The sequence below is a fragment of the Pygocentrus nattereri genome, chromosome 9 (genome assembly GCF_015220715.1).
Source record: "Pygocentrus nattereri isolate fPygNat1 chromosome 9, fPygNat1.pri, whole genome shotgun sequence".
Lineage (NCBI taxonomy): Eukaryota > Metazoa > Chordata > Actinopteri > Characiformes > Serrasalmidae > Pygocentrus > Pygocentrus nattereri.
The window spans coordinates 33,038,930-33,056,203 of record NC_051219.1 but is presented as its reverse complement, the minus strand read 5'-3'; the positions used below and the strand labels follow the sequence as shown (position 1 = coordinate 33,056,203).

The window sequence follows — 17,274 nt, the reverse complement described above, 5'->3', positions numbered from 1 at the left end:
TTCAGTGGTTAAATAAGTGCACAACTTTTAAGTGTCTACAAATTAAGCGTTTCCACTCTATATGATAAACATATGGTGGATGAAACAACATTATTATAGCAGATCATCATATAATTTAATGTAATAGAATGGCATTAGGCTGTTGACAGCATGTGTCATATAGCAGAGAGCAACTCAGGTCAAAGGATTTCTTTAAAAAATTGCTTGTGTCTAGATTTAATTTATGTTTGTTTAAAATAATCACTATACTCTTATTTCATTTCTTTTTTTTTCTTTGTCTGGAAACAATCAGAAGTTGTCCATTCAGAACTTACTGAAGGAGTAATAGTAAAATTGGTACTTGGTATATGAAATGTCTTTTACATGTTAGAAATGAGCTGAAGGCCTAGCACTAGCACTGGTCATGGTTTGCTTCTCTCACGTACAGAATGTGGTATTTTTGCTATACAGAAATAAAGTAGAATTAAGAGACATCATCCAAATTAACCATTGGCACTGTGTTGATTGCACTCTGTAGGTGAGGCCTCTGCTCTGCGTGACTATGCAGCCAGCACCATGAATGAGTTCCTCCACATGTTTGGTTATGATGACCAGCAGGTGCGTGATGAGCTGGCCAAGAAGATCAGCTTTGAGAAGCTGAAAGCTGCTACCTCAGACCCTTCGTCCTTGAGCAGCGAGGAGGCCACACGCCGGGCCCGTTTCTCCAAGTACGAGGAGTACATCCGCAAGCTGAAGGCTGGAGAGACCCTGCCCTGGCCCATCCACTCCAAGCCTGAAGAGCTTAACTCAAAGATGACCCAGGAAAAAACCTCCACACTCATACAGCCCTCCTCTTGTCTCCCGGCGGCTGAGGGTCAGATTTTTTCTGCCGGAATGGAGCACAAACAGGCCCAGCTCAGTGCCTCTGCTGGAAATTCCTCCCATAATCTGGCTTCCAGGGCCTCTAAATATGACTTCTTCATCCAGAAGCTGAAGATGGGTGAAAGCCTGCGGCAGCAAAACGGTAATGCCTACAAGAGGCCTTCCAAATACGACCTGGAGAACGTCAAGTACCTGCACCTCTTCAAACCAGGAGAGGGCAACCCCGACATGGGAGGGGCGATAGCTTTCAAGACGGGTAAAGTGGGCCGACCATCTAAATACGACATCCATAACATCCAGAAGCTCATCCCTAGCAAGAGTGACCCTTCTATAATGCCAGGGGTTCTCTCATCCACACCGGCCACCCCAGGCACTCCCATGATTCCTACCGCTGCTTCAGCCGGGGCTGTAGGGCCCCCTTGCTTACCAGTGGACCAGGTAGGCCACCTGACGTTCAGCCCTGAGTACATGAAGTCCAGCTTCTCCAAGACTGACTCCATCACTACTGGAACTGTCTCCTCAGTCAAGTAAGATCCCACATTTATACATGAAACATGTTTTAAAATTATGCTCCTTTTCTAAAATTGAATCAGTCCACTATGGGTTATACTGTAGGAAGCAGGCTGGTACTGTATGTTAACGTGATTGTGGGAATTAATCAAGAACTTAATTTTCAGATACCCACTAAACGTTTTACTCTTAAACCGGCTATACTCGATCACTGCAGGCACAGCGGCCCCCACCACAGGCCTGGCACTGATATATGGCCGGCTCTTTCCCTCACTGAATGAATTACCCATTAAGGCCTAGAAGTCTATGTTTAGATCCTGAGAAGGATACCTTGTAGTTAGACATATTATTACTAAAAACTGTGTCACTGTGGGACGTAAATTGATACATATTAACTTGTAGTCTGTTTTTTCACTGGTCGGTTTCTATGTAGAACATTTCATTATTGATTCTGTCTTGTCCTCTGAGAGTGACAAACCAATACATATATTTGTGAAAGTACATGAAGTGTTTGCTGTCAGCCTGTGCACCGCTCACTTCCTCTTTTAGTGTAACAATTTGTGGTTCAATTAGTGTGCGAGAGTGACAGAACTCCTGAGAACTGATGGTTTTGCCTGTTCAGTGTTGTATAAGTTTATGGGGGCTGTGTTGTAGCTGTCTCTGCTCAGTCTCTGCCTGGTCTGTCCTTAAGGCTCATGGCAGTGATAATCTTGACTTTTCTAAATCTTACCTAATGTTAGCCACAGTAACCAAAAAGAAATGAATTTGAACTTTCGATTTTAATAACTGAAACCTGGCATTTTTGTTAATAAGCTATTTATAAAGTCAAACCTCTTTGTAGTTTCTGACATTGTAGATTTCCCCTGTTTTTCTCAGATTTTCTTACAGAGTGAACATTTTGTGCTGACATGTATGAAAACAAACACACAACAGACTGATCCACAGTTATTTTTCAGTTGTCTATATCATTAATCATTTAGATATAAACAAAGTCATTCAGCGTGGTTTGATGTGAAATGGTGCACTTACCCTCTTGGATTTTTTCACAGTGGTGCTGATAGGAACCTGGGTTACAATATCTAATGTCTAATATACATGTTGTTGTTTTCTTTATTGTTCAAAACAACTAGAGAATCTGCATGATTTGTTAGCTTATACCCTTCTATACATGTAGGACTACTTCTGTTTTTGCATTCTCACTCAGTTTTATATTCAGTGTTGATAATGATAACATAGTGGTAAATCTGAGAAAAAAAATTGTTATTATTGTTATTTTTTTGTTTGTTTTTGCAAGAGGGGCTGTTTTGTCTTACAACACCTTGTATGTTCCCCTCCACCTCAAATTGTTTTAGACCAAAGCCTCAAAAGTCTCAAAACTACTGTAAAACATGTTTCACATGTCGCATTGATAAGGCAGCACATTTATTACCACTTTATGTAATAACTTTCTGTAAATGAGGCACAAAATGCTTCAGATGTCTAGTTTCTAACAGCACCACTGTGAACAATTCTCACTGCAGATTTCCCTAGAATGAAGCTTTTCACACCAAGCCACGCTGGTGACTTTGTTCGTATCTTAACCACTTAATTAAACAGAAATAGTTTAAAAAACACTGGAATTCCCCTTTTTAACTCCACTTTTAACCCAAAGTCAACTGCTGCCTGGAGCTACTCTTGTTGGCTTTAGTGGCAATTTTGTGTGAAACACGCAGAACAGGAAAATCAGCAGCCACTGTTCATCCACTGAAACAAAATGCCATAAGAGCTTTAGTCATCCTTCAAATCGTAACCAATCGAGAGGAAAAAAACCACAAGCACACACTCGCACACAAACGAATATGGCCGTTGTCTGACTCTCCTCATCACTTCATCTTTTCATTTGTACACTCTCCAAAAACGCACATGAATCATTTATGTATTCAGAAACATTTTTCCCTCTGCTTTCATTTTTGGAAGGCCATGTATCAATGTGGGCCTATACTCTCCCTGATGCATTCACCAAATCAAACTGCTGTTCCCCCCTAGAAAATGTATATTGATAGCACAAACTTTGAAATGGCTTGTAAGTGAATATTGTGTCAGTTTGTTATTATTAACGCCACCGTGTTGTCATTAATCCTGTTGCTTTTCTGTGTGCCATGACAGGAATGGCCTTCCTCCGGAGAAACCTGTGACAGAGGACATCAACGTCTACCAGAAATATATCGCCAGGTACGCAAATATTCCCCCCTCCCCAAAAATTTTGTGTCACTTTTTTTTCTTTTCTAATCAAAGCTATTTTTTATGCTTTAATAAAGTTGTATGTATATTGGCAAAAATAAGTTTTGTGCCCAGACTATAAATTACTTGTAAGCAAGCAGGGTTTATGAACTAAGGAAGATTAATTGAATTAAAGAGAAGCAAGTGAGTAATTTCTTTGGCAGTGCTGTATTCCCTGCCAGCGCCGCGCTCTATGTATACTGATGGCTAAGTCCGTGAAATCTTAAGCAAACATCGAGAAATGTTTGTAAACACATTTCGCACATTAGCTGCTCTTCATGAACCTGACTCTGCCGTGTTCACAGACACACATAGCTGTACCCTCTTCAGCAGTGCTTCTATGAAAACTAGCTGCTCAGATAACATTTTTTTTCATTTTCAATACCTTCTCCACAAATGAAGACACTGAATCAACTAAATGACAGCCACTCACAAATCCAGACAAAGCATTGAGATAGATTCAGTGTAGTGCCATATCGGCCTCTGTGTTCATTTTGTCCCGACACTGGAAAGGTGATTATTATTATTTGTTTATTTATTCTGGTTTTAGAGGGAGGGGGAAAAAAGCCGTTTCAAAAAGGCAAAGAGGCTGTGGCGTAAATGATTAGTCTCCCAAGCCGTAACATGAAGGCCACAAATCAAAGCCCCGGCGCTAACAGACACACACACACTTACTCGTGCGCGCACAAAAAAACCCTCCTTGGACTGATTACATTTTGCAAGAAGATTTAATTAAGGAATTTTTAATGAGGCTTCTGCTGGCACTGCCAAGAACTGTTTTGATATTTGCACTGCATAATGCATAAAATTTGTCTAAACATCTCGGCAGTTGATGCGCGGGGAGGCAGCAGATAAGCCCAGATACAGTTTCAATTTCCGTGCTGGGGAAAATAAGAAAGGGAAGAGAGGAGGTGAAAAAAGGAAAATGAGGACTCATAAAAAGGGCAAATGCGGCCTAGTACATCTTGGTGGGGGGGTGTGCTGTTTGTGGTGCTGGGGGGGCTGGGAGGAGGATCATCACTGCCTTCCACGCTAATGAGAGCACACTCATGCTAAAAAGCAGCTTTGTAAACTTGTCTACACCCACCTTCCCCCCTTGCAAAAGGGGAAAAAGTTCTTTATCTCCGAGCTCTGCCACAGTTTGATGTTTAAAGAGCTTCCCTAGTAGTGTTTAGTCGCAGTTTTGCCTCTTAAATGCTTTCATGCACCCACCATTGCTCTGCACTTTGATCAGTGTGTCTCTATTGTAACGGGAGACGTGCGGCAATCTCTGTATTGTGGCGATATTAATATTTAATCTGCTGCTGAATAGCAGCGGCCCATTAGCCCCCTGACGCGGCAAGTGGGAATTGTCCAGAGGCAAAGTGATACAGCTGGGTGATGAGCAGAGGGGGTGGGCTGCTCTCCCAAGGGGGGGCCCAATGTACACAGGGCCGAGCGGAGCAGAGAGTGTGTAACCATGTCGTGCTTGAGAGTGGTTAGAAATGGTTTGGTTTTTTGGAAGCATGTCTGTAAAATATAAAATGGCAAACTACTACCTGTGGTAATGCGGTCACAGCTTCAGGTGCTTTTGACTGCTTTAAAAAAAAAACAACAATATTAAAAAAAAAAAAAAAAAAAACAATAGTAAAGTTATATTAAGTTGCCATCTGACAAAAACTGTTCAGGAGAGGGATGAAACCTTCTTAACTTTTTAATGTAATTAAAAATATATATTATTAAGTAACTTTGAACCATTTCTTTTTATCTCAATTGTCATAAAAGTTAATATTTTCAATTTATGTGTAAAATCAAAGTGGCAAAATACAGGACACAATGTCTTTTCAATGAGCCCATACCCTACATTTTTGTTGCATTTTGTTATTTTCTCTTTCATGTCCACTTCTAATGTTTATGTGGGTTTACATATCAAAAATGTAATTAATGATTACATGACCATTTTTATCCCTTTGAATTATACATGCTGTATTTGTTATTGTGCCTGTATGTGGTTCTGATTGCCAACCTTGTATTTTGCATAATTAAAAAGCGATCTGCGCTGAAACACTTCTTGTAACTTCAGTGTGTATTGTGTAGGCTGATGTAGGCTGAATAGGCAGATATATGTAAATGTGTTGTTTTTTGTGTTGTCACAAAAGCAGTGAATTCATAGTATTCAATTGCATCACTAAGAAGACCAAGTTGCCATGTTGGTAGGCAAGCTTTAACTGACTGAGCTCTGATAGAGCTTGTCTCATCACCATTACTACTACAACCCTGCAGGTGGCTGAAGACCAAAAGCAAAATAGCAAAATAGATCAGAATGACCGTAAAGAGCATGAAAAGATATGTGGCTGCTTCAGATGCAGTTTTTATAAAACGCCACAAGGAGATTAGCTAGATTGGTGGGCTGGATTTATATAAGCTACACATCTCCAGGGTTCAGAACATTCCAATCAATGAGATTTTACAGAAACAACTAAAAGTGGCTACCAAAGGTGCCAAAGCTCTTAAATAGTAAGCTCCTTAAATGTTAAGTTAGCCTCTGTTCACCAGCTTCTTATTTGAATTTTCTGTTCCACCTTAAATGGTGCTGCAGTTACACTGAGGTGCCTTAAATGTAGAACAAATGACAAAAGATGGCGAATACATCAGCTTTGCTCTAGAAATGCATCAACAAATACCTTTAACTTTTTCTTGGTAATGTTTAACAAGTAAAAGCAAAGCGGCTGTTGAGTGCATCTCACTGAGTTCTCTATTGCTGCGTCCCAAATGACATACTTCTGTAGTTGACCTACTACGCTAATGACTGCACTTCTAAAGGTATATGCACTATTTCTACATACACTTTTAGTGTGCTAGTATGCAATTTGGGATGGGACACTAGTAAGGCACCAGGAAATCTAAGCCATTTAAATTTCACCTTTTGTTTATCACTACAGCAATGAATCAAATAACATCAACATAATACACTCAAATGTATCAGTTAATAAGTTCTAAAAATGATATTTAAAAAATGATAGAAAATATCTTTACTGTCTTTGCTCGACCGGTTATGGCTTTGTTATATCATTACAAACCGCCACTGCACTGTGGAGCCAACTTGATGTCGCCTACCAAAATGGTGGCAGCGCAGTTGTGACGTCATCGGAATACTATCAATTCAAACCAAGTTTTGTTACCGTATGTGGACTGTGTAAAGTGGGGATTGAATGGTAAATTTGGATACTGGTATAGTGTATACTCGTTTATTTCAATGAAGCAAAGAACTTTGTTTTTCCATGATAGGGGCCCTTTAAGAAGCAGCCAAAAGCACCTGAAGCCCTCACCACCCCACGAGTCCTTCGCACTACCGCCGACTGCTAAAAGGTAGTGGATTTGCCATTCAGTTAGCTTAATGAACTCAGCAGTGTGATCTGTAAAAGCAGCCTTGGGATAATCCAGGGCTCCGAGGGGTGCGCGAGGAAAAAATTCTATTACTTAGCCTTTTTCTCTCTACTTCAGCAGATGGTGCTCTTGGCAGCGGCAGTGCAAATGTTTATTTGTGTGTTTTGAGCTGTAATTGGAGGTTTTTAACAGTCATCATCGTCAGGGTTATAATCAGCCTGTAAACACTCAGGAAATGGGCCTCTTTAAAGCAGTGCCAATCTGCGGCAGGCTGGGCCAGTCAGACACCGAGAGTGAAGAGGGGGGAAATAACACACAGGCACACTCAAACCTTTCTATTAGGCCTAACCTTTCCCTGATTAAAGCACAGCCTGTTAACCTGGAGTGCCGAGCGCTGATTTGGCAGGGTTTAAAGCATGGGCAAATGAGTGAATTACGTCTGGGGTTACAGTTTAATAAGAGTCTACCTACTGCTTCTGAAGCCAATGGAACTAATTTGGTGGAGATTGCTGTGACTGAAGTGTGAATTGTAATCACATGGTTGTGGAAGCGTGGGCAGGTATGAGATCGCGTTTTTCTCTACGTGTTTGTAGTCGCCCATAATGGCTCTGTGCTCCGTGAAGATGATTCTGTCACTGTGAGGGTGTTTATCAGTCGAGGATAAAAGGCTAAATTGCCCTTTAAAGCTCGGCCCTGTGCGCATAGAGGTCACATTTCACTTCCTCGCAAGAAAGTGGCTGAAAATCACTCGTTCAGAAGATTTGGTAAAGGTTATGTTTTTAATTGCACATAAAAGCTATTTGTGTTGTATATGTTATTTTTCCTAAAGCTACAGTAAACATTTAGTAGGTTTACAGGTTTTGATATCTTTGTCTGCTTTACTATGAAAGTATAATGATTTTGTGGTAATTGTGTTTACTTGCAGGTTTTCCGGCAGCCAACACTGTGGACATGTTCATTGTGCCTATCAGTACAGGGAGCATTATCACTGCATGGACCCTGAGTGCAACTACCAGGTGAGCCTACCTGTTCCAGCAGACAAACAGTTAAAATCAATGGTAGAACCAATTGAAATGGTCAGACCATTTTGATGCTGTATTTACACACCCTGTCAATCTTAATTTCATGCTTTTCTTGCTAGTTAATAATAACAAATAAACATATACCATATAAAGTAGAAAAGCTAGAAACTAGTCTTTTTACTTTACAAAACCCCACGTTTTATCTCCTCGTTGTGATGTCAGCACTCATCAGCACTCAGACCTTTTGATTCTTTAAATGGCTAGGACCCACTGAAAGCACCAAACCTTTAATACATCTATTAATAACTCTGCCACTTTGTATCCCTGCAGTAACTGATTAATAAGCATTAGGATGTAAAACGCTTGGAATTGTTAAGCGTTAAACCACCTTTGAGCCAAAAATGTGCTTTTAACAACAGTTTGGAGAGGAAGTGATTGTGTGAGATTTCATACAAATAAAGTTGTAAGAAAAACTATGACCATTAAACTTACCCTACTCCATCACCTTAACAAAACATCGTAACATGGCTAACAGTTAATAAAAGTAAAATAATCATAGTGCTAATTAGTGGCCATTTACCTTTATTCATTGTTAATAACATTAATGCTTTTTACCAATTTTTTCAATTTTATTTAATTTTTATAGAAATTTGTGGCTTGAATAAATTTGCCTTTGTGAAATACACAAAGCTCCTTACCCTCCTTGCTGCCCCGACAGCTTGATAAATGAGATAATGCGGCCCGAATAATGTCGTAGTCTAACAGCCATGGTTGAGCGCCTCTAAACAGCCGTCCCTCATGGCTTAAAACGCCGACGGAGAAAACAAGCAAAGTGGTTTCTGGACACTCGGCTGATGGGAGGACGAGTCCATAACTCAGGAACTCTTTGCTGGAGTATGAAATGTCAGAGCACTTTTTTCCTTGCTTACCTCCTACCTGCTGAAGAGTGGACGATAAAATTGTGTGTGGAGGTGATTTGAATGTACTTTTGCCTTATGCCAGAGTAGACCCAAGCGTAATCCTAATGGGTTAAAGCCTAGCATGCTATATGCACTGAATAGCAGTTCATTTAAGCGCATATTTCTGTTTTTTTATGGTAACTACTTCAGAATGATGGCTCCTGTAGGACTTTTTTTCTTCAGGGCATCTCCTATTACTCTAGGGCCACTGCTAATCCCCTTTCACATTATTAATCTGATCCATGTCCCGAGAGTTGTCATGTACCGCGCAGCAAAATCAGCATTAAGCAGATCAGAACGCTCCTGTGCTTGGAGCCTCCCGTGCATATGGTGGAAAAGAGCAGGCAAATACAGGCAGATTTGTTGAAGACGTCAAAAATCCTTATGCAACCAAAAGCTGCTCGGCGCTCCTCCACTCTATGAAGATCTCTCTGGTTTTAATCTCCCTCTTCACTTTTAATCAACTGATTACATTTTTCAGTGCAAACACGATGAAATCTTGTAAGTAGACAAGACAGCTGTTGCATGAAACACATGCTTATTCAGCTTAGTAGCTCGCTTCAGGCTTTGCGGAGACAATTCCTCAGACTACCTTTCTTTTTTTTGCAGAGAATTGCATTTGTAAAGCACTCATTATTAGGATGATTTGATCAGGCTATCCTCCAAACCTCTTATTGACTCAGTGACTGTGGCAATGACACACAAGCTAAAATCCCAGATGCTTGTGTAGATGTTCCTAGTCTTGTAGAAAGGTGAGGCTCAGATGAGCAGGCTTTTGCAAGTGATAACTCATGAAATGTTACATGACACAGTGGTGGAATATTATCCTGCTGCTGCCAACCTCCGCCAGGACACCGGCCCTGCCTCTCCTTTCATGGCCTTGTGCTCATCCCGCACAGTAGTGGGAATCCTAAAATAAATGTAGCAGGTCCTCACAATCCCTTATGACCAGTCCAACTGAATTTGCAATCTCTGCCTCACTCTTGTTTACCACCCTCCTCATCAGGGTCATGCCTGAATACCAGCTTATCGCAATACTTGACGTCTCAAGTACCTGCCATCCTCAAACGTTCACTGTTGTCTTTTTGCCATATACCAGGCAATAGAAGCTTTTTTTTGAACCACTGAAATATGAAAGAGGATATGACACGATGTCTGCTGAACTGAGATGTGCATATTTCTGTTAACAGATTTTTTTCTTCCCTGTATGTAAGATTAGCTTGACATATACTCAATTAGCTTTTGCGTTTTATATGTTTCTGTCTTTTTTTGTCTCCTGTTGCACATTTGTGTAGAAAAATATGGATTTATGTCTGAACGGGCTCATTGATTTCAGCTTCTCTTGTTACAGTTCCTGTAACATCAGCTTAAGCCCAATTACTGCAGATTTGGTTGCGCGCTTCTCTCTGGAGTCAGCTTTTTCCCCCCACATCCTTTTGTTTTTTCCCTCTCACTGCTGCACTGTGTAGGAGGTTTTTCATTTTGAGGAGGGAATTTTAGCATATTTCCTTTTTATTACAGCCTAAACCCTGCACGAAAATCACGCTTTAATACTTTAATTAAAAATGGAATCATATCTCAGCTGGGGAATTAAAAAGGGAAACATTTTTGGTTGGCTTGTTTGTTTGTTTGTTGTCTCTTTTTCCCTGTGCACGTTTGAGAAACCATCTGCATGGAACATAATTTTTCAGAAGCTGAGAACATCAGAACTGTGATCTTGCATGTCAAGTGATCCGTCTTAATTAAAAACCAGAAAAAGTAATAAAGATGCGGGTCTAGGAACTCGGATGGAAATATGCAGGCAGGCTGTGAGTGTTCTTGTGCTCAATGTGTTAGGAAGTGCTGGGGAGAGTGCTTGTCAGGTCTTTAGTTGTGCTAAGAGTGTGGGGGAATAAAGAGAAAAAGAGTTTTTTTTGTTTGTAATTTAGCATCTGCTTCTGTTATTTAGTTTCTATTATTATAGTTTGTTTACTGGCAAATTATTCTTGTTGGCCTGTGCATTGTTACTTTTATTGTATCACATGACTGTTGTAAAGTGACTCTTTTGAGAAAGGTGCTATACAATTGAAACCTATTATTATTATCCTTATTAACATGAGTTCACATGCTAGCTATCCCAGCCTGGGATCTCCTGCACTGGGCACATACATCATCCCCTCAGTTGGCTGCGAGTTGGCTCTCATGCTGTGCAGCTGTTGCCTGATTGATAAAATAACATGTTGCTAGTTTTCTACAGTACAGCACACCCCCACACCTTCTCCATACACATACACCACCACCATCACCGCTCCTCAGTAACCTGTTGCTCTACGTTGCTGTTGACAGAGATTTACGAGTAAACAGGATGTTATAAGGCACTACAACATGCACAAGAAGAGGGACAACTCCCTGCAGCACGGCTTCATGCGCTTCAGTCCACTGGATGACTGCAGCGTCTACTACCACGGCTGCCACCTCAACGGCAAGAGCACCCACTACCACTGCATGCAGGTAAACACCAGCATTACTGTACACAAGCACATTAACACAGATTTACTTGTAGTGGGTAAGTTGAACATTGCAAGTGCTTTCAAACATGAAGGCAGTGTCCGTGGAAATCAAGTGTATGCTACACGTGTAGCAAATAGAGATCAGTTTACCTCATTTTATTCACTTACTTCAGAAAAGTGACAAAATAAATATCAAAATACAATAGACTTTTGTTGTTGTCAGTAACATATTTTTACTCTACAGTGACTATTTGTACATGAATTTGTGGGTCTAAGTTGCTAATGATGCAAGGCATGTATGAATAAAGCATTTAATGCTGATTTGGTCCACAATTCTTGAAAAAAAGCAAGGAAAGAATGTGTAGTGTCCATTTTCAAGGGTAAAAGATCCCACCACAGAATGGCAGGATTTCATGTCTACTCAATGACACACTATAGTCACTATATCAGATGGCATGGAGTGCCAGTCATGGAATATAGTCACACACAACAAGCCTCAAGAATAAAGCCTTGCTCTCCCATGCCAACTATAGGCAGAGGGAGAGAGAGGCAAATCGAGATGCTCTTCAAGATCCTGTGGCCTACCTAGGTCTATAAAAGGAAGTTACAGGACTTTGACTTTTTCCATTTTTCCGAATTACCATTTAAGAGCAGTTTTCATTCGCTTGACAAAAGGTGTCATAAAGTAAATAAAAGACCAATTAAACGTAGGAACAAGACACAGCGCTAAGCTCTCCTCACACTCTCTCACTCCTTAATTGGCATGGATAAAATTCAGTTAGTTGTTTATATAAACTCAACATTTTTCATCTTTTAGTACCAAGCGGAGAGTTGAAGATTATATCCCACCGGATTTGTTTAATTTTTTTACATCTGCTTATTTTCAAGGTGTCATTGGCCTGAGTGCTTTCTCACCGTGGGGAGCAGCGTCCAGGGGCAGATGGCTTAAGATATATTCTTTTTAAACCCCCCTAACGGCGTAATTGTTATTAGACATTTCAGCTCTTGTTTTAACAGCTCTGAGAACCAGCAGATGTTGGCACCCGTTCTCCTGATTTACAGGGAAAAAAAACAGAGTGGCATTTTTTTCATTGTTTGACTCAATATGGTGAAGTTGCCCTGTTTGCACGGCTGAAAAGTGCCAGGGATGATATACAATTGCTGGTTTTAATTCAAACATTAGTCTGTGTTTCCCTGCTGCCCAGAGGGCTCCTGAGTGCTGCTGTTGAGTAACAGAACAGTTCAGACTAAAGAAAGTGACAGACTCTGTGCCTAGCCCCCCCTCACCCCAACTCTTACATTTGTTCTGCAAGTTAAAGCAAGGCAGAGACAGTGGTCTTCTACTACAGAGCTGTATGTGGGGAAAGCCTTAAATGGAAGAAGGTTCTAACCACACGCCAACCCACTATGTTGCAGTTGCTTTGCCTTAGTTATTAAGGTCGGTCTTACACAATGCAGGTTTAGTGCTGTTTTTGTTGTTTGCACTACAGTTGCCCCTAAAAGACCCAGTTGCATCTGCTTGCACCAAGCAGACATGGATTTTTCGTCTAGCTATGTGCAGTCACCAATCAAAAGCATAGGTGCAGTCACATGGCTAAGATGAGATGATCTTGTTGAACCTTGTACCACTGCCCTGTAACTGTCCTACTTCTGACATCATTTAGCTGAATCATTTATAGATGTCATTTATAACTTCAAAAAAATATATATATACATGACTCCAGCCTAATCTTATTGGGATGAATCTCAATATGTTGTGTCAACAGTCTTGATAATATTTGTATATTAATGACACTGTGTGATTGAAGTTGCATCAGAATGATGCCCATGCAACCTGGAACAGCACTACCTGTTCATTGAAAATCGCACTGTCACCTTGTTTGCCTTCTCACTTAGGTGTGAAAGCTTGGTTTTCATATTTCATGAGTTGTTCCCCTTTTCAACAAACCTCAGATCTTGAGAAATGTTTCAAGTACATTTTTTAGGTCAGAAGTTTCTGAGCTCCCCACATCAAGTTCCTCGCCAAGTACCTTTTTTTGCTCTTGTATCAGAGGTGTTGTTTCCAGTGCCCCTGCAGAGTAGAGAAATCCAACCACCAACATATACTTCGCATAGTACTCATTTTCCTCTTCTGCAACCTTCTGAAACCCACAATGTTTACTGCACTTTGTCGTCCGCCTCTGCTCCACTTCTAGTGAAAGTACCTTTTTTCTCTTCCATTTCCATCAGGTGGGCTGCAACAAGGTGTACACCAGCACGTCTGATGTCATGACTCATGAAAACTTCCACAAGAAGAATGCACAGCTGATGAACGATGGCTTCCAGAGGTTCCGCGCCACCGAAGACTGCGGCACTGTGAGCTGTCAGTTCTACGGGCAGAAGACCACCCACTTCCACTGCAGGTGAGGACAACTACATTGCTGTGTCCTCAGTCCCCTAGTCAGTGCTAGTCAGTAGGTATCTGGAAAGTATCCATTAGGGCTGCACATTATGTTTACATATTGTACATATAGTACAATTAGACTAATATTAGGATTGTGATATGCTTTGAAATAATAATGCACTGGAGAATAAATAATGTGACATAGTTAGACTGGCTTGCATTACCAAAATAACTGATTGGTCAAGATGCTCACAGCATGCAGGAAACACGTTTTTAATAGTTCTAGGGTTTATTTTCATAAGAGATCTTTTAAGAGATATCAGTGTGGCAATGGACAACTTTGCAGTAACAATAACAAACCATATTTTGTGCAGCCTTATCTATCTATATAAAGCAACAGTAAAGAAAGCAACGTTTGTTTCTTATATACTGTTCTTAGACGCCCCGGCTGCACCTTCACCTTCAAGAACAAGTGCGACATTGAGAAGCACAAGAGCTATCACATTAAGGATGACGCATATGCCAAGGATGGATTCAAGAAGTTCTACAAATATGAAGAGTGCAAGTATGAGGGCTGCGTTTACAGCAAGGCCACCAACCACTTCCATTGCATCCGCCAGGGTTGCGGATTCACCTTTACTTCCACCAGCCAGATGACCTCACACAAGCGCAAACATGAGCGACGCCACATCCGCTCGTCTGGAGTGTTGGGTCTCACGTCCTCCTTCTTGCTGCCCAAGGAGGAGCAGGAGGAGTCCAGCAATGACGACCTGGTGGACTTCTCAGCAATCAGCAGCAAGAACTCTAGTCTGAGCGCCTCGCCCACCACCCAGCAGCAGCCCTCTTCCACCTTGCCACACCTGATGTCTACGCCCACCACCGCAGTGGCCTCCAGCAGCCATAACGTCAAACCCACCACAGCCCTGCCCCCGGCCAGCCATATGTCCACCCTGCTGTCCCAGGCCTTGCCCAGCAACATGCCAGTGGCCCTGGCCATGGCCAGCAGCGCCCTGGGTGGGGCTTCCAACCCTTTCTTCCCACTCCTGCCCAGGCTGCCCTTACAGCTCCCGCCCAATGCTGCCAGCATGATCTCTGCAGCTAGCTCCGGAGTGCACTCCACACCCCGGGACTCCCAGGCCCCAAGCTCCAGCTCAGCAGGGGAGCTGCCTCCTGCTTCCACACCCAGCTCCTATGCTGCTTCCTCCATCATGGAGAAGATCTCTGCCAGTAAGGGCCTGATATCCCCCATGATGGCCAGGCTTGCTGCTGCCGCCCTCAACCCTGCCAGCAATCCAGAGACAGGTTGGTACACTGCAGCACACTTGTGCATCCCAGAGGTTACTGAATGAGCTAACATATCATTCTTCTCTACAGCTCAACTCGATTAAACTTAACTTCATTGCGATTATACCAAAACAGCATGAGGAAGAGCTTTCTCACAGTTCTCAATGGTGCAGCTCACCTATAAAAACAAGTACAAATCAGAACAACATAGACATATGCTACAGTGCAAGACATTGACAGACTGATGCAGCAGTATACATTGTCCAGTATTGATCAGACTAAGACAGTAATATCTGAGAGTCATAAAGAGGATATATAATATCCTCTTCTATATAATCAACTATATAATAATATAATCATATGAATACCAATCAACTGTATAATCGTATAAATACCGTCTATCCATGATCTAAGCCGCTTCTCCGTCAGGGTCGCGGGGGGATGCTGGAGCCTATCCCAGCGGTTTTCAGGCGGAAGGCAGGATACACCCTGGACAGGTCGCCAGTCCATTGCAGGGCAGACAGACAGACACAGACAGTCACTCACACACTCACACCTAGGGGCAATTTAGCACGTCCAATTGGCCTGACTGCATGTCTTTGGACTGTGGGAGGAAACCCACGCAGACACAGGGAGAACATGAAAACTCCACACAGAGAGGACCGCCCGGCCGGGGAATCGAACCCAGGCCCTCCTTGCTGTGAGGCGACAGCGCTACCCACCATGCCACCGTGCTGCCCTCATATAAATTCCGATTTTACACCATTCTATGGTTGTTGCATTTAGAACAATATGAGGATCTTATTAGGGGAGCACAATATGAGAAAAATCTAACATAACAATACTTTTTCACACTACAGGATATTTGCATCATGGTATTTCATTTTTGTAAGGTTTGGAACAGCAAAACACCAGTAGTGCTATATTATAAAATGCTTTCAAAAACTTTGAGTTCAGCAATTTTTATTCAGCATTTTACGTATTGCTCTGTATTAAACCTTATTAAACAAGACTAATTATACACATAGTCTGCATAAATGCAATGGTACAGCAGAAACTAAAAAAAAGGGATTGTGTCTCGTGTTCCACATAGGAAGTATTTGGAATAGCCTTTCTAACCATTTTTGTTAGAAAGAATAAGAAAGACTTGTGGAAGAATCTGTGAAAAGGAAGAACAAGCTAGCTTGTCCTATCTTTTTGTTACCACCATCATTTCCTCTCTCTGTCTCTGTCTATCTGTCTGTCTGTCTCTCTCTCTCTCTCTCTCTCTCTCTCTCTCTCTCTCTCTGTCTGACATTAAAAGGGCACTCATGGGCCATTGGCTCATTTGGTCCACAGACAGTACACAAATCTCTGATTTCAGGATTAGGGCAAATATTGAGGGGCTGGTTTGCTGCCCTAGACCCTTTATTGCAGTGATCATTGCCTTGATACCCACAATCCATTAGCAGATAAGTGCTGTAGTGGTAGTGAGCGGCCCCTGTAAAGCCGCCTCTAATAGTATTCTCAGGAGGTTCCCAGAGTCTGTGTTCTACATGCTTCCTCATCATCAGCCTCTTATCTGAGCATGCACTCGTTCCGACCAAATGGAGCCTGAATAAAATTAAGTTGAGAAATTGAAGGTATAAAGCAGTTTTTTATGCAGACTGATATAGAGGGGGGGGAAATAACTGAAATTGTTGAAGCAGAAATGACTCAGCACTCCAGAGAGGTATGTGTGTGAGTGTTGGGCTGCTCTACTTGTATGTGTGTTTTAGGTGTATTATAGAGCTGATATGCTTTTAGTGAACTTGCATTTGATTTTAAAAGGACTTAAGAAAGCTGTGTAGTATTGAGAATAAAGTTAAACATTTATTTACCATGTATAAAGCAGTTTTACGGTGATCGCTTCAGCAAGGGGGTCTGGCATATTTTCACTTGTACTTCCAGAGGGCCTAAACCTTGGGTCAGCAATATGTGGCTCTTGTACAGCCCTATTGTGTCTCCAAGGCAGAATTAGATTTTATGTTAAAAATCAATCTTGAACAACAAGTTGAACATTGGTGATTTTGAGATGAATTGACTTATTTGCATTTATTAGCGCTCCAGCTGTTTCTGCAATTAGAAGCTGTCACACACTAAAAAGTGACGAAGTTTGAATT

The 17,274-nt window shown here is 41.6% G+C and overlaps 1 protein-coding gene across 7 annotated transcripts in view; it reads left to right on the top strand.

Annotated features, from left to right (window-relative positions):
* The window catches only part of casz1 (castor zinc finger 1), a 234,454-nt gene that overhangs the window by 197,448 nt on the left and 19,732 nt on the right, over nt 1–17,274 (top strand). For 4 of the 7 annotated variants that reach the window (XM_017708217.2, XM_037541359.1, XM_017708226.2 and 1 more), the window contains 7 exons: nt 518–1,388; nt 3,517–3,582; nt 6,898–6,978; nt 7,922–8,012; nt 11,303–11,467; nt 13,696–13,868; nt 14,289–15,151. In XM_017708217.2, coding sequence (XP_017563706.1) covers nt 518–1,388; nt 3,517–3,582; nt 6,898–6,978; nt 7,922–8,012; nt 11,303–11,467; nt 13,696–13,868; nt 14,289–15,151 — 2,310 coding nt within the window. The remainder of the gene's footprint in view (nt 1–517; nt 1,389–3,516; nt 3,583–6,897; nt 6,979–7,921; nt 8,013–11,302; nt 11,468–13,695; nt 13,869–14,288; nt 15,152–17,274) is intronic. The other 3 variants (XM_017708234.2, XM_017708210.2, XM_037541360.1) reach the window with 1 other exon arrangement.